Source organism: Rhinolophus sinicus, chromosome 1, assembly GCF_057876585.1.
Source record: "Rhinolophus sinicus isolate RSI-liver-muscle chromosome 1, RSI-T2T, whole genome shotgun sequence".
NCBI classification, from domain to species: domain Eukaryota; kingdom Metazoa; phylum Chordata; class Mammalia; order Chiroptera; family Rhinolophidae; genus Rhinolophus; species Rhinolophus sinicus.
In genome coordinates this window covers 155,144,779-155,167,175 of record NC_142501.1, presented here as the reverse complement: position 1 = coordinate 155,167,175, position 22,397 = coordinate 155,144,779, and the positions used below count along the sequence as shown (strand labels likewise).

Genomic DNA, 22,397 nt, shown 5'->3' with positions numbered 1-22,397 from the left:
AATATGCTAATAAAATGTTATCATTAACTCCATTTTTATGGATGATGAAATAAAAGCTGAGAAAAAATTAAATAACTCTCCCAATCACAAACATCATTTTGTGAACAATATAAGAACATAAGTCTATTTATCTCCAAAGACCATCCATCTAATTTCACTAAATACCTTATAGAGACCCCTGTAGTTCTAGGATTAACTCAAGTTTTAGCTCCCTGCTTTTAGAAAAATAAATCAATGAAAAGACAAAAGATATCACTTAATACTAAGGCTGGTAACACGGATTTCATTTTTCAAAATAAAAAGTACCATTATATTCTTTCAAAAGGGAACAGTAAAAACTGTGTCAATGTTAATCTATATCTAAAAAGTGGCGGCATCCCATACAGACAGCAGATACCAGTTATTAATAGAATTTAGGTAATATTGTTAACTCGGTCACTTAGTCATGAATTCTTTAGTAAACACAACAATGTAATAATTTTTGCATGTACATTTGTGTGTGTATATATATATACATATATATATATATATATATATATATATATATATATATATATATATATACAGCTGATATGCAATGTAATTATTAGTATGTATGTGCTGCAGAATCAGTTCACCAGTGATTTCTCCAGCTATAGTTTTGCATCCATGGCTTTGTCCTCAGTACCTCAGTAATACTGTAGTACTAACATAATAAAATATTTGAGATTTATAATTTTCATATGTCCTTGACAATTTGGCTATAATCAATGGTTTTAATTTTAACCAGTTTAACTACTGAAACCCCGTTTTGTTTTATTTGCATTTCTCTTTTTCTTTTTTCAGATACTTATTTCATAATTTCCAGTTTATAACATTTTTTTACTTGGAGTGAGGGGGATCGATACTGGTTTGTAGAAAACTAGAATAGAAACTGTAAATATCATAAAATCTGCAGAACTCTATTGAAGGCTGCAAAAAGTAGAAGATGATATAGTAAGGATGCAAGTAAACCATGGTTTGTGGTGCTTGGAAAACGGAAAATGTAGCTTTGGCATAGTCATGATAAAACTGTAACACAGAGGGAGTGGGGATGGAGAATTATGGGGACTAAAGATGACCCAAAGCACATCTGGGAAGAAGGAGACTGTGTAAGGGTCTTGAAACATGTGATCCCACTCAAGTTGCCTCAGATATATAGAACAAAAAATATTGGAAAAATGACCAAGTATAGATGGAGCTATTGCTATTGATAAATCCTCTTTAAAAGACAAATGTCTCCAAAAATAGCCTCTGAAAGTTGCAACTCTTTAAACTGCATTTGAGCTATGAATTTATTTTTATATAATCTTTTATATAATCCTCAATATCTATGAGAAGTCTCATTTAAATCTGGGAAAGAAATTAAAATGAAAGTTTCCATGCTGCATTTGGAATATCTACTGTACTTGCATATTCAAGATTAAGGGTATGGAGAAAATACTTTACATTGCAATTATGAATCGAACTTTGTTTTGCTACACTATCTTTGGTTTACTTATTATTCTTAAGGTCTTCTGATTCCAAAATCATCAATATTATATACATGTGTGTCTATGCTGACATTGATGATGTTTTTAAAGTTGAACATCTATATATATAAAGTGGTATATAATACTATATGTACTATATATTATATTCAATTTATAACTTATAAAACATTACATATGTATAACGTGTATACGTATTATGACATATATATTATATATGTCAATATGTATGTGCATATACAATATTTATGTGTAGATATGTTCAAATTTGAAAAACATTATATATGTTGAACACATCTCTATATAATAATATTACATAATTTATTTTTTATATATGTGTGGGTATATAAAAATTGAAAGTTGTCTCCCTCAGTACAGAGCTGTAATTTGGCTATAGGTTTCTTTCCATTTCAATATAGACAACTTTATTATTTGAAAGTTATGGCCATCTTATTGTCTTCTTTTTAATTCCTAGGTGTTTAATGTGTATATATATATATATATATATATATATATATATATATATATATATATAAAGACTTTCCTGAGACTTTCCAATTAATATTAAATAGAAGTGGGTAGTCTAGATCTTTCTCACGTTTGAGTTTAAAGGGAATGTTTTTAATTTTTTCTTTCATTTAAAATGATGTTAAATATATGACCATTCATATTAGTTCTAAGAAGTTTTCTTCTCAAATTTATAAAAAAATATTTTATTGAAAATGGAAGATTATGCCAAATGCTTTTTAATCCATTAATGATATTAACAATTTTTTCTCCTTTTATTTTAATGTGTTAATATTGTATATGACATTAAATGTTTTCTATAAAGCCCTCCTTCTACCCTTGAACTAATCTCAATGCAATACTCATATTTTATGGTTTCTTGTTCATCATTGAATCGATTTTGCTCATATTTTGAAAGAGATATTTGCCTTTGTATTCATGAGTGATTATGGATCTTAAATATGTTTCTCCTTCAGTCCTTTTCTCTAAGAGAGAGAGAGAGAGAGAGAGAAAGACTCACTTCATTCACTCCAAAAAGGCATTACAAGCTTATATATATATATATCCTTCTCTCCCTCCCTCCCTTCCTATCTCTCTCCCTCTCTTCCATTCTTTTTTTTCGTAGCCTATGGAAGGAAGAAATATTTCTTGGAATTTTGCTAAAATACACCTATAAAATCATATCCGTGTAATATTTGTTGTTTTTGTTGTTGTTAAAAGGTATTTATCTGTTGTCTCAATTCTATTGAGACATATTTATAAAGCAAATACTGTAGTCTAGTTTGCAAATTTGGTTTTTACAGGTCTATGGGCTAGCAATTCTATCTCATGTGTTTACTAAGAGTCATCAAGTAAGTAAACGTATGGTGTTATTAGGAGATATGTTTCTCAATGTTGAAGAAAGGACTTAGAAGAAATAGAGAAGGCTAGATAGAAGTACTGTAAATATGCATTTATGTGAGTATTAGAATGTGCAAGTATGTTTACCAGCTTTGCCCACTGAATAAGACTAAACCCCCTGGCAACGAACACACTTAGCATACTCATCTTGATTTTTAAATGCCATTCTCTAACACAATTAACCAGTATTCTTTGGAGAGAGATTTAATTTAAAGTTTGGGGCAGTGAAAATAATAGATAATAGATAATAAAATAAGAGATCTTGAACATCTTGTAGAATCAAAAAAGTAAAAAGTACTTAAAAATGAGAGGACCATATCAAAAAGGCATAGGAACCAATACATAAAAAAGTTCCCAAAATCTGAGACCGTTTGAACAATAAAATAATTATAATTTAATAGAATGTATAAAATAAAATAAATTTATATGAGTTATACTGATATAAGGAAATAAATAATTGAATAAACAGGCAATTCCTTAAACTCCAATTAACAAACACAGAAGAAAAATGAACATTTTTAAATTGACCTAGTGTTTTTGTTTTGTTTTTTTAATTCATTGGGGTGACAATTGTTAGTAAAATTACATAGATTTCAGGTGTACAATTCTGTATTACATCATCTATAAATCCCATTGTGTGTTCACTACCCAGAGTCAGTTCTCCTTCCATCACCATATATTTGATCCCGCTTACCCTCATCTCCCACCCCCCAACCCCCTTACCCTCTGGTAAAAACTAAACTATTTCTGTGTCTATGAGTTTTTGTTTCTCATGTGTTTGTCTTGTTCTCTTGTTGTTTTTGGTTTACATATCAGTTAAATCATGTGGTTCTCTGCTTTTTCTGTCTGATTTATTTCGCTTAGTATCATACTCTCAAGATCCATCCATGTTGTCACAAATGTTCCTATATCATTTTTTCTTACCGCTGAATAGTATTCCATTGTGTATATATGCCACAACTTCTTTATCCATTCATCTATCGAAGGACATTTTGGTTGTTTCCATGTCTTGGCCACTGTAAATAAAGCTGCATTGAACATTGGAGCGCACTTGTTTTTATGGATAAATGTTTTCAGATTTTTGGAGTAGATACCCAGGAGAGGGATTGCTGGGTCATATGGTAATTCTATTTGTAATTTTCTGAGGAAACTCCACACTGCCTTCCATAGTGGCTGCACCAATCTGCATTCCCACCAACAATGTGTGAGGGTTCCTTTTTCTCCACAGCCTCTCAAACACTTGTTACTATTTGTCTTGTTGATGATAGCCATTCTGACTGGGGTGAGGTGATATCTCATTGTGGTTTTTATTTGCATTTCTCTGATGATTAGTGATGTTGAGCGTTTTTTCATATGTCTATTTGCCATTTGTATGTCCTCTTTGGAGAAATGTCTCTTCAGGTCCTCTGTCCATTTTTCAATTGGTGTTTGTTTGTTTGTTTGTTTGTTTTTGAGTTTCATGAGTTCCTTGTATATTTTGGATATTAGCCCCTTATCAGAGGCACTGTTGGCAAAAATCTTCTCCCATTCAGTTGGTTGCCTCTTTATTTTGTCGATGGTTTCTTTTGCTGTGCAGAAGCTTTTAAGTTTCATATAGTCCCAGTCATTTATTTTAGCTTTGACTTCCATTGCCTTTGGTGTCAAATTCATAAAATGCTCTTAGAACCCAAGGTCCATAAGTTTAGTACCTATGTTTTCTTCTATGCAGTTTATTGTGTCAGGTCTTATGCTTAAGTCTTTGATCCATTTTAAATTAATTTTAGTACATGGTGACAGATAGCAGTCCAGTTTCATTCTTCTGCACGTGGCTATCCAGTTCTCCCAGCACCATTCATTGAAGAGGCTGTCTTTCCTCCATTGTATGTTCTTAGCTTCTTTGTCAAAAATTATCTGTCCATATTTATTTGGTTTTATTTCCGGGTTCTCAATTCTATTCCATTGGTCTATGTGTCTGTTTTTCTGCCAATACCATGCTGTTTTGATTATTGTAGCCCTGTAGTACAAGCTAAAGTCAGGGAGTGTGATACCTCAAGTATTGTTCATTTTCTTAAGATTGCTTTGGCTATTTGGGGTCTTTTGTGTTTCCAAACAAATCTGATGATTTTTTGTTCTATTTCTTTAAAAAATGCCATTGGGATTTTGATGGGGATTGCATTAAATCTGTATATTGCTTTGGATAATATGGCCATTTTAACTATGTTGATTCTCCCAATCCATGAGCACGAAATGTCTTTCCATTTCTTTGTGTCTTCTTCAATTTCTTTCAAAAATGTCTTATAGTTTTCAGTATATAGGTCTTTCACATCCTTGGTTAAGTTTATTCTTAGGTATTTTATTCTCTTTGCTGCAATTGCAAAAGGAATTGTTTTTTGTATTTCTTTTTCTGAGATTTCATTGTTAGTATATAGGAAAGCAATGGACTTTTGTATGTTGATTATGTAGCTGGCAACTGTACTGTATTCATTGATTGTTTCCAATAGCTTTTTGGTGGAGTTTAAGGTTTTCTATATATAGCATCATGTCATCTGCAAAGAGTGACAATTTAACTTCTTCATTCCCAATTTGGATGCCTTTTATTTCTTTCTTTTGCCTGATTGCTCTGGCAAGGACTTCCAACACTATGTTGAAAAGCAGAGGTGATAGGGGACAGCCCTGTCATGTTCCTGAACGTAGAGCAAAGGGCTTCAGTTTTTCACCATTAATTATGAGATTAGCTGAGGGCTTGTCATATATGGTCTCTATTATGTTAAGGTATTTTCCTTCTATACCTATTTTATTAAGTGTTTTAATCATAAATGGATGTTGTATCTTGTCAAATGCTTTTTCTACATCAATTGATATAATCATATGATTTTTGCCCTTTATTTTGTTTATGTGATGTATCACATTGATGGATTTGTGGATGTTGAACCACCCTTGTGCCCCGGGGATGAACCCCACTTGGTCGTGATGAATAATCTTTTTAATGCATTGTTGTATTCGATTTGCTAGAATTTTGTTTAGGATTTTTGCATCTGTATTCATCAGAGATACTGGTCTGTAGTTTTCATTTTTTGTGTTCTCCTTACCAGGTTTTGGTATCAGGGTAATCTTGGCCTCATAAAATGAGTTAGGGAGTACTGTCTGTTCTTCAACTTTTTGAAGAGTTTGAGTAGGATAGGTATTAGATCCTCTTTGAAGGTTTGGTAGAATTCACTAGTGAAGCCATCTGGTCTCAGACTTTTGCTTTTGGAAAGGTTTTTGATGACTGATTCAATTTCGTTACTGGTGATCGGTCTGTTTAGATTTTCCAGTTCTTCATGGTTCAGCCTTGGAAGGCTATATGTTTCTAAGAACTTGTCCATTTCTTCTAGATTATTGAATTTGGTGGCATATAGTCCTTCATAGTATTCTTGGATGATCCTTTGTATTTCTGTGGTGTCCGTGATAACTTCCTCTTGTTCATGTCTGATTTTGTTAGTGTCTTCTCTCTTTTTATCTTAGTGAGTCTAGCCAAGGGTTTGTCAATTTTGTTAATCTTTTCAAAGAACCGGCCTTTTGTCACATTAATTTTTTCTATTGTCATTTTGTTCTCTATTTCATTTAGTTCTGCTCTGATTTTTGTTATTTCCTTTCTTCTGCTGACCTTGAGTTTCACTTGTTCTTCTTTTTCTAGTTCTTTAAGGTGTAACATGAGGTTATTTATTTGGGATTTTTCTTGTTTCTTGAGATAGGCCTGTAATGAGATAAATTTCCCTCTTAAAACTGCTTTCGCTGCATCCCAAAAATTTTGGTAGGATGTATTTTCATTGTCATTTGTTTCTATGTATCTTTTGATCTCTCCTCTAATTTCTTCTTTGACCCAGTCATTCTTTAAAAGTATGTTGTTTAATCTCCATGTATTTCTGATTTTTCCTGCTTTCTTTTTGCAGTTGATATCCAATTTCAAAGCCTTGTGATCAGAGAATATGCTTGGTATGATTTCAATCTGCTTAAATTTGCTGAGGCTGATTTTATGTCCCAAAACATGGTCTATGCTTGAGAATGTTCCATGTACACTAGAAAAGAATGTGTAGTCTGATGTTTTAGGATGAAGTGCTCTACACCTGTAATTATGTCCATTTCATCTTATGTGTCATTTAGAGCTGCTATTTTGCTATTTATTTTCTGTTTGGATGATCTATCCATAGCTGTTAATGATGTATTTAAGTCCCCTAGTATAATTGTGTTTTGGTCAATTTCTCCCTTTAGTTCTGTTAGTAGTTGCTTGGTATATTTCGGTGCTCCCTGACTGGGGACATAAATATTGATGACTGTTATGTCTTCTTGTTGTATACTCCCCTTTACCATTATGAAATGTCCATCTTTGTCTCTTGCTATCTTTTTCACCCTGAAGTTTGTTTCATCTGATATCATTATGGCTACATCTGATTTTCTATGGGTACCATTTGCTTGGAGTGTCAATTTCCACCCTTTCATTTTAAGTCTATGCTTGTCCTTGTAGCTGAGATGTGTCTCTTGGAGACATCATATGGTTGGGTTTAGTTTTTTGATCCAATTTGCTACTCTGTGCCTTTTTATTGGTGAGTTCAGTCCACTTACATTTAGGGTGATTATTGATATGTGAGGATGTCCTGTCATTCTATCTTTAGTTTTCTGGTAAGGCTGTGTCTCCATTGTTTATTTGCCTTTTTGTTGTTGTCTACTATTTCTGTGTGGTGGTACTCTATGATGTTTCCCTCTGTTTCTTCTTTTATTACAGTATATATTTCAGTTCTGGATTTTTTTTTTGAGTGGTTACCCTTAAGTTTATGTAAAAAAAAGTTTGATATTTAGAGTATTCCATTTCCTTCAGCACGCTTACTTTCTCCATTCCCATATTCCGGTTCAGGCCTTTACTCTCCCCCTTTTTATGTTTTGGTTGCCTCAAATTGTCCCTGTTGATGGTGGTCATATAGCCTCCTTTAGTATTTCTTATAGTGCAGGTCATGTATTAGAAAATTCCCTTGGCTTCTGTAGGTCTGGAAAGGTCTTTATTCCTCCTCCATATCTAAAGGACATCTTTGCTGGACATATTATTCTTGGCTCCTAATTTCTCTCTTTCAGTAGTTTGAATATTTGGTTCCACTCCCTCCTGGCTTGTAGAGTTTCTGCAGAAAAATCTGATGATAATCTAATGGGCTTTCCTTTGTAGGTTACTGTCTTCTTTTCCCTGGCTACCTTGAGGATTCTTTCTTTGTCATTTATTTTAGACAGCTTCAATACAATGTGCCTTGGAGAAAGCCTGTTGGGATTGAGGTAATTAGGTGTTCTATTTGCTTCTTGGATTCGAGGATCCAGTTCTGTCCACAAGTTTGTGAAGTTCTCATCAACAATTTGTTTGAATGTATTCTCTGTTCCCTTTTCTCTTTCTTCTCCTTCTGGTATGCCCATTATTCTTATATTGTTCTTTCTGACGGAGTTAGAAAGTTCTTGTAGAGTTCTTTCATTTCTTTTAAGTCTCAAGTCTCTTTCTTCTTCCATCCGTGTAATTTCCAGGTTTCTATCTTCGATGTCACTGATTCTTTCCTCCATCTGGTCAACTCCACTACCTAAGCTGGTTATTTCATTCTTAATTTCTTCTATTGAGTTCTTAATCTCCAGAAATTCTATTTGGTTCTTTTTTTAAAATTTCAATCTCTTTCGTAAAATGCTCATGTTGTTCTTTGATTGTGTTTCTGAGTTCATTAAACTGCCCTTCTGTTTTTTCTTGCATCTCGTTGAGTTTTTTCTGAACTGCAATCTTGAATTCTCTGTCATTTCAGTCACATATTTCCATATCTTTAAGTTCTTTTTCTGTAGACTTTTCACTTTCTTTCTGAGCTGTCTTGTTTTCTTGGTTATTCATGGCAATTACTGATTTATTATTTCTCTTCCTAGACATCTACCAGAGTGGCTTCTGCAACAGGTTGATAGGAAGAGGTCTTTCTTTCATTTTCCAGTAATTGTTGGTAGAACGTTTTATTTTCTCTCCGATTGCAGCCTTTTCTTCTCTCTCACATGGTAGTGCTATGTTTTCTCTGCACTATTCCAGCTTCTCACACAATGGGGGGATTCCCTGGGAGATGGGCTTCTCTGTTAATAGCTCACCTGGGGCACAGGGCGCAGTGTCCGTGTGGATATGCGGAGAGCTTTCGAAGTTCCAAAGCTCTTCCTGCACTGAATTCAGAGCCCGTATGTTTCAGCAGTTCTGTTTACTCCTGCAGGGATCTGCCCAGATAGGTGGGGCCAGGGGCGGGGTGAATTGTGAGAGGTGGCCCAGAGCAATGGCGGCAACCACCACCACAGCCATCTTGCTTCCACAGCTCCCTCCCCTTTGCCAGAACTAGTTGTGCTGCAAATCTGTGTCTGCGGTCCACAGTTCTCAGAACAGCAAATATTCTATTCTTTTGATCTGACACTGCTAGTGTTCCGCTTCTAGCACTGGGCAGGTGGGGGCAGGGCGAGCTCTGGGAGGGTAGGGAGGGAGCGGCTAGTCTCAGTGCCTAAGGCTTCCGTTCTCTGCTCGGCAGTGAGGGCTTAAACCACCATTTTCAGTCTTCTGCCCTCAGTTTTTTTCTCCGAGGTCTCTGCCGTGTGCATTGTGTTCAGTCGTGTTATATGCTGCCCCCTCAGCCCTGTGGGCTATAAGTGGAACCCTAGCAGTCCGAGTTCTTCCCTCTCCCACAGCTGTGGTAGTTCCGGGATGCAGCGAGCTCGGAGCACTGATCTAGGTCTGCATTCTGCGCCCTGCGGCTTCGTCTCCACACTTCTCCCTTCCCTCCTCCCCTGCTCATGGGATTTGCCCACCTTTAGGTGAATTCAGTAGTGGGCCTCTTCGTCTTGCCTGTCTGCTGTGCAGGGAGTTTTTTGTGGAGTTATTGTTGTTCAATTAGTTGTAAATTCCAGGGGAGCTTTACAGAGGCTCACCTCACGCTGCCATTTTGATGACGTCACTGACCTACTTTTTAATATTAACATTTACATAATCATAACAAAATTATCAAAACGAGGAATTCTTATTAAACCATTGTCAAATATCCTGCTAATGTCCTTCCATTCTTTCCAATATACAATCTAGTTTCTCCTCTTGCATTTACTTGCCCAGTCTCATTACTCTCCTCCAATTTGTGACAGTTCCTAATATTCCTTTGTCTTTCATTTATGAACAATACTGGTTAGTTATTTTTTGGAATAGTCTTCAATTTGGGTTTTACTGATATTTTCTCATGATTAGAATGAAATTATGCATTTTTTAGTAAGAATACTAGAGAAGCGATCTTGTGTCCTTCACAGTATAGCTCATCAGGAGGTACATAATTAGATAGGTTATTACTAATAACAATTATTTTGATCATTTAGTTAAGATGATGTCTGCCAGGAATCTCCCTATTGTATCTCTGTAATTAATATGTATCTTAAAGAGAGGTATCATGACACTATGCAAATTTTACTAATCATATTTTTGCAACACTTTTGCAATGCTTTGCAGTAAAATTCCAATAAACAACTGCAAAAGGAATAATGAAATAAAAACTTTATGCAAACACCACAGTAATAATATCCGAAGGGTATACAAAAATCTCTATACTTCATTTGCAACATTTTTATGTCAAAAATGATTGTTAAAAAAATTAAAAGTAATTGGAAGATTGGGTTAAAAGAACATAAATGTAGGGCTTAGTTGTGCAGTCTGGTTGTGTGAAAAAGGAGCAAGCTTTAAAGAGTGCAAAAGAGTTGAGAGAAGAGGCAACAAATAGGCAAAATGAACTAGGTTCAGACAACTTAACTATTCTCCAGGTCTCTTAACCATTCTATCATATTTCCTCCTGCATATTTTTTTTAATTCAAAACTTAATTCTAAACAATATCATCAGATTTCCGTTTCAGTCACCGTTTATTTCTACAGCTGTGTCTAATCTACTCATTAATCTATCCATTGAGTTTTATATTAGTTTACTGAATTTTTAATTTCTAGACATTCTTTTTGGATCTTTAGCAAATTTTCACAACTATTTTAATCTCTTGTTTCATCCTCATATTTTCAGGTTTCTCTTTCATACCCTTAAACATGTTGTATAAAATAAGTTTATGTTTTACATTATGTAATAATATTTCAAGTCATTGTCTTATTATTTTTGGTCTGTTGCTTTTGTGGGTTCTCAGTGATGAAGCCTTGTTTCCTTGTAAAAGGGAGCTGCTTATTTACCTTGGAATTTTATCTGTGGGAAGCCTTTGAAGCTAGGATCAAAGTTTCTAAGAAGAAGCTTTTATAGTTTGAACTGAAAATCCATATGAAGGCTGACTGTGTTAAGAATTCCAAGGAAATATTGCCAAGTGAAAACCAGCAATTTTTCTTGCTATAAAATTTCCATATAAAGGAATTCATTTGAACAAGTGAGGACAGATCTTGGGAGTCTGGCATTACATGAAAGTATTGTGGGGTGGGGCATCTTGGGCAAAACTTCAGACTTTCTTACTCCCCCACTTCTGCCACATACTGTGTATTCTTCAAGAAAACATCTCAAGTTTTGGTGGAAACTGTACATCAAAATTCCTGGTTTTACTTAGTTTAAGGAGTCTGCTGACTTTTTATTACCTTGACAGATCAAAAAGGGAGGGGGCAATTTTACATTTCATCCAGAATTTAAATATTTCAATTTGACATAAATGAAATTATGCTATAGTTCCAAATGTACTGTGCAAAAGAATCCTTCTACATAACCTGATTTCTACCTTAGTTTTCTCATATAATAAAATAACTTGGAGATATTTCTCTAATAACACATACTTTGAGGTCAATATCTGAGCTACATTATATATCATTGTTCTTTCTTTAGCTTTGTTTAAGTTGTTTATAGTGTATCATGAACCTTGTCATAGTGAGGAGATAAATTTATCAGTCTTTTTTTCTTATCACTTCTGGGTTATTTATTCTGTATAAAAGGACTTTCATCCTCTAAGATTATATATAATGTTACCTCAATTTTGTTCTAGTGGATTTATGGCTCTGTCCTATCTTCCTGTTTCTGACTCTTGTTTGGCCCTGCTTTCTACCAGTTACCACCAGAACTTATGCAATGTCTAATTACTCAACACAGTATAACTCTCCAATCCTTGACCCTGGATTTATCTTTGCATCTTCTAAACAAATCTACTCTGAGTTTTCTTTTTAGCAAAATGAAAGTACTCTCAAAGGATTTAAAATTTCAATAATGTGTCTGTTTCAAATTATTGAAATGAATATAATTTTATAATAATATAACACTGGATATAACTACATCACACGTAGAACACAGATACATTAATATTTTCTTTTACTTCCAAACGATACTTTTCAACCAGCGAAATACAAAGACTTAGTTAAAGTATTATTTCTTCATTTCCTTCCTCCACCAAGCAATCTCCTTCATGGGCTTAGCCCCTCCTGAATTCATCCTTACCATTTAAGATCCCTACTGTGCAATAAGCATTGTTTTAACTGACTTTTCTGCAATAATCTGTGAACTCATTTTGAATTGGAATTGTTAGCTTGTCTCTTTATGCCCTGTGCATAGTATAGAATCTGGCACATACTAAATGCTAAAAATTGCTTATTGAAGGTATGAAATATTAAAGGATTTAGAGATGGATGATTGGATTGAATAGACAGATAATCAGACACAAAATCTGTGGTTCTAAATTTTACCCCTGCTTGAGATTTAAGTGTCCACAGACAAACCAATATTTCCACAGACTTGTTTAATCATTAACTCATACACTGCAGGTCAAAAGATGTTCCCATAGCTACTTCTTCTTTAGTGTGTCATGATTCTGCTAGAGTCAGTATCATATTTTCATTGCTCAAACTACATAAACTGAGCACTTCTTTTGTTTTTTAACTACTGATCACCTCTCACTTCTCATCAGTCATAGATTCTCATTCTATACTTCCCATTCACAAACCAATATTATATTCTCTCTGACACTCTCATCAAATCTTGTTTTCCTAAAGTTTATTTTTAACCCATTAACCTAAAAATAAAAAGCCAAAGTAAGACGCAACAGCCATTTATTGGAGATTTTTTTAAAAATGCGATCTGGTGGCATAGATTCAGGCACAAACCCAAACTATGTCCCAATCATGGGGTGAAGAAAAGGGGTTTTTATGAGAGAGAGAAATTACATAAATAAAAGAAAGGAATGTCTATTGATGTTAATAAGCTAAATTGCTCTTTAGCTATATACATGCTGGTTACTGATAAAAAATGTGCATAATTCATCAGTTGTTGTGGTCAGGAAGTCTGCTTTTCTGTTAGCTTTACAAACAGTTGTTTACAAGACAATGTTGGTTTGGCTCAATCCAAAGGCTATTTTTCTCAGTTTAAATGTTTCAAAGGATTCAAGGAGCAAGACATGCAAGGCGTTTCCTCTGGGATGACTCTCCATTTCCATTTTGAGATGGCTCTGTTTATATCAATTTTCTCATGCCTTAGACATTTTTTTTCTCTCTACAACTCATATCCTATTTAGATGCCAGAATTGTTTTATTAAAGGATACATATGATCATATTCTGAACTTGATTTGAAAATCTGAGTAAACATCTTCTCATGGAGATTAAAACTGAACCCAGACTATAGCACTCAAGTTTTTCTGTAACGTCCTTTTTAACTAATGTTTTCCTTTTCTGCACTGTTATGTGTTAGCCTCTGCTCTATGCATACTGCACTGATAACAGTGTACTTAAATGACCATGATTTCCATGTAATCGTTCTTCTTCTCCTTTTCTTCCATTCATTGTCAGAACCCTCCTTCTGTCACTTTTGCTTCTGGGCTCATCTGAAATGCCCCCACCAACCTGAAGCTGTGTCTAATTTTCCTCACATTGTAGTGACAGCATCTCATGGGGTTCTGAAACACTATACCTGTGTATAACACTTGGGATATTCCTCTTGTTATTATGTGATGTATGTGTCTTATCCATATACTAGCATGTAACCAACCTTATGAGAAGACCTACATTTTTATGTTTCCCCGAATTATCAATCATCCTGTTCCATAAGCTATACCATATTATTTACTAGACCCACTTAAATGGGTTCTTCCACAATACTTAAAATTTTTCAATTAAAAATATTATTTTCTATTTGAACATATTTAAAACAAACACCTACAATGCTGCAAACATTTCCTATAAAATCTTTAAATATTTCATATTTCCTCCTGCACAAGTACTGTGCCCAATCTACAACAGTGACAAAGTTCTCTGCATGTAAGTATCACTTGCTAACTCTAGAAATTAATTTTTAACTAATCTGTGTATAAACTGCCACTTCACTTCCATGTCCAGCAAATATTCAACCACTGCAGAGCACCGTGTGAAAGAACTCTGTCATGGTATCTGAGAAATGGATTTCAGCAATTCTGCTGCTGCAGCTCTGCTACACTGGCTGTGGGTTCTGTGGGAAGGTCCTGGTGTGGCCCTGTGACATGAGCCACTGGCTCAATCTAAAGATTATCCTGGAGGAACTCACAAAAAGGGGCCATGAGGTGACTGTGCTGGTTTCTCCAAACTCTTTTATCATTGACTACAGCACACCTTCCTCACTGAACTTTGAGGTGATCCCTGAGCCTCAAGACACAGAGACTGCTGCAAATACATTAAATGGCTTTTTAGACCTAGCTACTAACGTCATGCCAACATTGTCGCGCTGGCAGGCAGCAAGAAAACTGCAAGATTTTCTTCTTCAAGTAACTGGAAATTTCAAACATCTGTGTGAGAGCGTAGTCTACAACCAGACAATCATGAAGAAGCTCCAGGAAACCAACTACAATGTAATGGTTATAGACCCTGTGATGCCCTGTGGAGAGCTGGTGGCTGAGTTGCTGGAAGTCCCTTTTGTGTACACACTAAGGTTCTTTTTGGGTGGCACTATGGAGAAATACTGTGGGCAACTTCCATCTCTGCCTTCCTATGTGCCTGTTGCCATGGGGGGACTAACAGACAGAATGACCTTCTTGGAAAGGGTAAAAAACTTAATGCTTTCCATTTTCTTTGACTTCTGGCTCCAACAATATGACATTCAGCTTTGGGACCAGTTTTACAGTGAAGCATTAGGTAAGAGACTCTGCTTTTCATTCCAAAGTAGTTACTAAAAGAAACCTAGGAGATTTAAGAAACATCTAGGAAAATTGAAGAAATGTACTTTAAAACTTTCATTTTCACATAAAACTCTACAAATGATAGCAATAAATTGTTATCAATATTAATTGGGAAGGGGAAGCAAGAAATACCTTGCCATGGTTATTCTTTCTTTTCAGTCACCTGTTTTGTGAGATACCTTGATACTCAGTAGATTGTTATCAAAACAAAACAAAATATAAAACACACTATTAAATGTCAATCCAATGGAAGTTATATTTTTTGTCAGATACAGGATACCACAAATAAAAATATACACTGAGTTTTCGTAGTGGAGGAGGTTTGACTTCTTACTGGTACAAAGAGTGTAGTGTTCCTTGTAAGAGTAAGACCTTCTCCCTGACTGATTCCAGTAATAAACTGAAACCTGAGCTATCTTAACAATGAGGTTAAATTTGGAATACAATTGACTTTGCCTGGATTTTTTCCACAAATGTTGAGAATTAAGGATTATTGCATTCAAAATGTATACCATGTTCCTGTTGGACTAGAGTACCTATCATTCTAGTCTCTCATAAATTTACAATGAAACTTCAGTAAGTCTTATGTGAACTGTATTATGATGGCTGGTTATACTGAAAAGCTTCCTAGGATGCTTATACTGCTTCAGGGAGTATTGTACAGAAGCCTGAACAATTAAATAGAAAACTCTAAGAGTTTATAGCTTGACGTTTCGAAAGATAACATATTTTTTTACTTCGTGAATTACATAGATTCTGTCTACTTTTCATTGCTTGTCATTCCTGACAAAGAATGGTTTTGCTTTTCAATTTTCACATATATTACTCTCATCTGATTCCATCAACTGAGGCTGGCTTCCACTCAACTATTTTTGAGCATTGTTAAGGAACATGAACTAAGAAATGAAAGATCATATTGAGTATTAGAAATATTAACTAATTTAACTCCCTGTTTATATTAGTGTTCTAGGGCTGCCATAACTAAATGCCATAAATTAGGTGGCATCAAAAACAGAAATGCATTTTCTCGCAGTTCTGGAAACTAGAAGTCCAAGACTACAGTGTAGTCTGGCTGGTTTCTCTTGCAGCCTGTCTCCCTGGCTTGTAGAGAATGACCTTCTCTTTATATCCTCTCATATTCTTTCCTGTGTGTATACACATACCTAGTGTCTCTCTTCTTTTAGGAAACCAGTCATCTTGAATTAGGGCCCACTCTTCTGACCTCATTTAACCTTATTTACTTCTTTGAAAGATCTATCTCTAAATACAGTCAGATGTCAACATATGAATGGTAGAAGAACACAGTTCAGTCCATAACACTGATTTTCCATTAGATACAAGTTTCTCTGAATTAACATTCAAAGAAGCCCACTTAAAAAACCCTTAGCTGTATACATAATTTGAATTTATTCTGCAGTGATTTAACAGCAAATAATTAAACAGCCAGTAAGCATGACCTGTGTATAGATGTGTGTCATAAAACTTGACACTTTTTGTAGAATTTTACATGTGATTTCAAAATCAATATAGAAGAGCAAAGAGCTAAGAATAATCAATGTACTCTAGAAGAAGAGTTACAAGGGGAGAGGGTATTATCCTTTCAGATATCAAGAACCAATTGTTAGCAAGATACCAAATAAGGTGACCGTCACGTAATCCCTCCCAACAAAAATAATTTAGAATCTATCCACAGACAAGTGTGCCTTTGTGTGAGCTTTGAGATCTAGGTAGGAGACTGAAAGCTCAGGGCAGTCTAAGACTGAGGAAAGACCTCTTTGAAGGCAGGCTTGCAGTCAGGTGGCTCACTCACTGTTTAAAAACATGTTTAAAATTTTTAAAATATTTAAAAAAAACATAAAATAACTATATAAAGAAAATATGTTTGTACAGCTGTACAATGTGTTTGTTTTAAACTAAGTGTTATTACAAAAGAATTGAAAAAACTGAAAATATTTTAAAAACTTATAAAGTAAGAAAAATTACAGTAAGCTAATGCCAATTTATTATTGAAAAAAAACATTTTTATACATTTAACATAGCCTAAGTGTACAGTGCTTATAAAGTCAACAGCAGTCATGTTCTAGGCCTTCACATTCAGTCACCACTCACTCAGTGACTCACCCAGAGCAACTCCCAGTCCTGCAAGTTTCAGTCACAGCAAGAGCCCTATACAGGTATACCATAAAAAAAAAAAAAAAAAAAAAAAAAAAAAAAAAATCCTTTTATACTGTATTATTACAGTGCCTTTTCTATGCGTAGATTTATTTAGATACACAAATACCATTGTTACAACTACCTATTCATTACAGTAACATGATGAATAGTTTGTAGTCTAGAAGCAATAAGCTATACCATATAGCCTAGGTGTGTAATAGGCTATACCATCTAGGTTTGTGTAAGTATACTCTATGATGTTTGCACAACGAAATAGCCTAACAAAACATTTCTAAGATTATTTATCCATCATTAAGTGAAATATGTAGAAAATCTAAAAGGATAAAAACAACAACAAATATCCTTCCTGGAACTAATAAGCAATTATAGCAAGGTTACAGTATACACAATTCATATAGAAAACTCAATCACTTTCGTATATACTAGTAATAAACGAGTGGAATTTGAAATTAAAACACTATGTCATTTGTATTAGCACCCCCAAAAATGAATACTTAGATATAAATCTAGCAAAATATACACAAGATTTATATGAGGAAAACTACAAAACACTGATGAGCAAGATCAAAGAACTAAATAAATAGATAGATATTCCATGTCCATGGATAGAACAATTCAATATTGTCAAAATGTCAGTTCTTTCCAACTTGATCCAAGATTCAATGAAATCCCATTCAAAACCCCAGCAAGTTATTACATGGATATTGACAAACTGATTCTGAAGTTTACATGGAGAGGCAAAATATTCCAGATCGTTGACACAATATTTAAGAAGAGGGACAAAGTTGGAGGATGAACACTATCCAACTTTAAGACATACTATAAAGCTACAGTAATCAAGACAGTGTCGTATTAGAAAAAGAACAGATAAATAGATCAATGGAACAGAGGAGATCTATGGAATAGAGCCCATGAATAGACCCACACAATATAGTAAATTGATCTTTGGCAAAGGAACAAAGATAATACAGTAGCTATAGTCTTTCCAAAAGCAATGCTGCAATAACTGAATTTCCACATGCAAAATATATATATATATATATATATATATATATAGGCACAGACCTTTGAAGTTTCACAAAATTTAACTCAACATGAATTATTGATCTAACTGTAAAATTGAAAACTACAAAACTCTTAAAAAAAAATAACATAGGAGAAAACCTAGGTGACCTTAGGAATAACAAGGACTTTTTAGATACAATACCAAACCAAAGACACAATCCATAAAAGACATAATGGATAAGATGGACTTTATTGAAATTTAAAAATTCTATTTTGTTAAAGACAAGGTCATGAGAATGAAAAGATAAGACAAACACTGGGAAACAATATTTGCAAAAGCCACGTTTGATAAAGAACCATTACCAAAAATGTTTTTTTAAAAAATTCTTAAAACTCAAGAATAAGAAAACATGAAATCTGATTTTAAAAATAGGTCAAAGACATTAACAGACACCTCGCCAAAGAAGATATACAGTTGGCAAATATATAAGCATGAAACACAATTCTGCATATCATTTGTCATGAGGGAAATGCAAATTTAAACAAGATACCACTGCACATCTATTAGAATGACCAAAATGTGGAACACAGACAATACCAAATGCTGGTGAGTTGTGGAACAGGAACTCTCATCTATTGAAAATGGAAATACAAAATGGTACAGCCACTTTAGAAGACACTTTAACAGTGTCTTACAAAAGTAAACATACTCTTACCATATATTGTGCTCCTTGGTATTTACCCAAAGGAGTTGAAAACATGCCCACACAAAAATGTGCATGTGGATGGTTAGAGCAACTTTATGCATAATTGCCAAAACAAGAGTATATGGGAAATATCTCAACCTTCCCTCAGTTTTGCTGTGATTAAAAAATACGTTTAGGAGACGGTAAAGTAGGTAAATGCTGTGCTTGCCTCCTCTCATGACTACATCAAAATTATAACTAAACTACAAAACAACTATCATTGATAATCGCTTGAAGTCTAGCTGAACAGTAGTCCTACAACTAATGACATATAGAAGAAGCCACCTTGAGACTGGTAGGAGGGGTGGAAACACGGAATGAGCTGGTCCCACACCCAAGTGTAGCAGTTAAAAATTGGGAGAGCTATGTCAGCTGCAGAGGTCCTGCTGGAGGAGTGAGGTGTCCCAGTCCCACACCAGGCTCCCCAGTCTGGGATTCCCCAGGGAAAGAAGTCCCCATAACTACTGGCTATGGAAACCAGCAAAAATCGTGGTTGAGTGAGACAAAGGATGGTTGGAGTCCCAGATGTTCCTGTTAAAGGGCCCATGCATGGACTTAATCACTGATGGACTCACCTACTCTAAGCTCCAATACTGGGCAGCAACTCAAGAGGAGCCAGGGACAAACAAGGAGGAACTGAGTTGTCTGGCTGCAGGATGAGGGCAGGAGGGGAAGCTGTCTCCCATACAGAAGTGCTGGCAGACTCCATTGTTCCTTTATTGTGCTCTCCCACTCCTGGTGTGCAGAAGCAAGTGGGTGCCGTACTTGATTCTCCATCAACCTGGATAACACCATTGGCCCTGCCCTGGTGATTCCCTGAGATCCCACCCCACCCAACTTTTGGACCCCCCCCCCAACCTGCTTCCAGTGGCTTTGCTGTATAAATGGCCTGTCCTAGCCCATGCTATGGCTTTCCCAAAAATCTCTCAAAGGTTCACAAACCCCAAACAATCACCATCTGGCCTCAGCATTCCCCCATAGCCCTTGCTGAGCAGCCCCAAGCCCAGCACTACTGGCAGCCAGCCCCAGTTCACTGCTTAGCCTCTCAAGGCAACTCCAAACCCAGCAAAGGTGGCTGCCATCTGTGGTTTGCTTTGTGGTTCATGCCAGGTGGCCCCAGACAGGACACAGGCTGTTGCTGAACTTAACTTGTGGTAGGGTTCCTCCTAGGAGGCCTTGGGGATGGCACCCCTGGTGGCCTGCTTCAGTTGGGACTGAGCCAAAGCATCACTCAGCTGCCTCCAAGAACTATATTTGTGAATCACTAAGAAATACAAACTGACTGCATATTACTGATGGGCTACATCTAAATCAACTACTACAAAGTGAGAATTGTTTAAAAACTATTCAGCATGATGTTTAAGGACACTATGCGTATAATGTTCTTTATATCTTTGTATTATATATGTATTTTATCATATGCTCAGTAAACAAAGCTAAAGTGCTTAATCCATCCAAAAAATTGAAGATATAATTTTTAAATTCTCTATTTGTCAGTAGACAGGACTCTGAAGGTGAATCTTGAACTCAGAATGATTAGTCAATTTTCAAAAAGAACCACATAATCAGTTACTCTCGGTAACTGCTGTTCATTGTGGATTGGTGGAACTAGGGTAGGCTCTGATAAAGGAATAAAACCTGTTAAAAGAAACATCCAGGGTCCCTGCAACTGTTTTTGGAGGCATACCATTCTTGTGGTAGGTCAGTTTGCCACCCTTGTTCTAATATAAAATATTAATTTTTAAATGGTGATTTAGAAATTGTACATACAGAGGGTGTCAAAACAATATATACATTTTAAGAAAGGAAAACTATATTAAAATTGTAATACTCAATATATACTGGTAACAAAAGATGAATACGAGTCACATTTGACTTCTGCAATTTCCAGAGGTGCACAAAGTGGTTACCATCAACACCCAGACACTTCTGATTATGGCAAACTACTGCTTGAACAATGTTGACCAAAGTGTCCACTTGTATTCATTTTCTTTGCATCCCCAGTATAAGTTTTTCTCTCATGCTTTTGGAAAGAATAATTTTGGGAGCTGAGAAATGCTGTCTCTAGATTAACACAGCTAACACGACTTACCTTCGAGGAACTGGTAACTGTCTCCCACTGAATTTTCCATCTCACATATATTTTAAGGCATATTGCCATAAATTCAGGCTACCTCTAAGAATTCTTCAAAATTAAAAGACCTCAGTAGACTCATTATGTAGGATTAATATAATAGATTCAAGCAATAACTATATTGACATGGTAACTCAAATTTAATAGCCAATTTATTAATTATATATTATTTACATCATTCTTCACTGTGTTCATAACTCACTTTGTATAATAACATAATTATGGGGGAAAGATTGGTGGTAAATTTTATTTGCGTATTTTTTGTTTCATAATTTCTCAGTATGACATTTACAATGTCTTGTAAAATTATTTACCAGTTTTTGCATACTTTTGCTCAATTTCATTCTCTTCACTTTTTTTTAATTAAAGTTTATTGGGGTGACAATTGTTAGTAAAGTTACATAGATTTCAGGTGTACAATTCTGTGTTACATCATCTATAAATCCCATTGTGTGTTCACCACCCAGAGTCAGTTCTCCATCCATGACCATATACTTGATCCTCTTTACCTTCATCCACCACCTTCCTCCCCGCTTACCCTGTGGTAACCACTAAACTATTGTCTGTGTCTATGAGTTTTTGTTTCTCACTTGTTTGTCTTGTTCTTTTGTTGTTTTTGGTTTATATACCACATATCAGTGAAATCATATGGTTCTCTGCTTTTTCTATCTGACTTATTTCACTTTGCATTATAATCTCAAGATCCATCCATGTTGTCACAAATGGTCCTATTTCATCTTTTCTTACTGCCGAATAGTATTCCATTGTGTATATATACCACAACTTCTTTATCTATTCATCTATCGAAGGACATTTTGGTTGCACCAGATTCAGAGCCCATGTGTTTCAGTTCTGTTTACTCCTGCAGGGATCTGCCCAGATAGGTGGGGCCAGGGGCAGAGTGGGTTGTGAGAGGTGGCTCAGAGCAATGGCAGCAACCACCACCACAGCCAGTCCTGCTTCCACAGCTCCCTCCCCTTTGCCAGAACTAGTTGGGCTGCAAATCTGTGTCTGCGGACCACAGTTCTCAGAAATGCAAATATTCTGTGCTTTTGATCTGACACTGCTACTGTTCCACTTCTAGCACTGGGCAGGTGGGGGTGGGATGAGCTCTGGGAGGGTAAGAAGGGGGCGGCTAGTCTCAGTGCCTAAAGCTTCCATTCTCTGCGACAGTGAGGGCTTAATCCACCATTTTCAGCCTTCTTCCCTCAGTCTTTCTCCGAGGTCTCTACCGTGAGCGTTGGGTTCAGCCGTGTCATATGCTGTCCCCTCAGCCCTGTGGG

At 35.5% G+C, this 22,397-nt stretch overlaps 1 protein-coding gene across 2 annotated transcripts in view; it reads left to right on the top strand.

Moving 5' to 3' along the window:
* LOC109436818 (UDP-glucuronosyltransferase 2A1) overlaps nucleotides 1-22,397 on the top strand; it is a 60,511-nt gene that overhangs the window by 26,065 nt on the left and 12,049 nt on the right. Inside the window, exon 1 of one of the 2 annotated variants that reach the window (XM_019715650.3) lies at nucleotides 14,247-15,010. The exons of the other annotated variant lie outside the window; for it this stretch is intronic. Coding sequence (XP_019571209.2) covers nucleotides 14,287-15,010 — 724 coding nt within the window. The 5' untranslated portion in view covers nucleotides 14,247-14,286. Of the gene's footprint in view, nucleotides 1-14,246; nucleotides 15,011-22,397 lie in introns of those variants that run through there. 2 annotated transcript variants of the gene reach the window in all.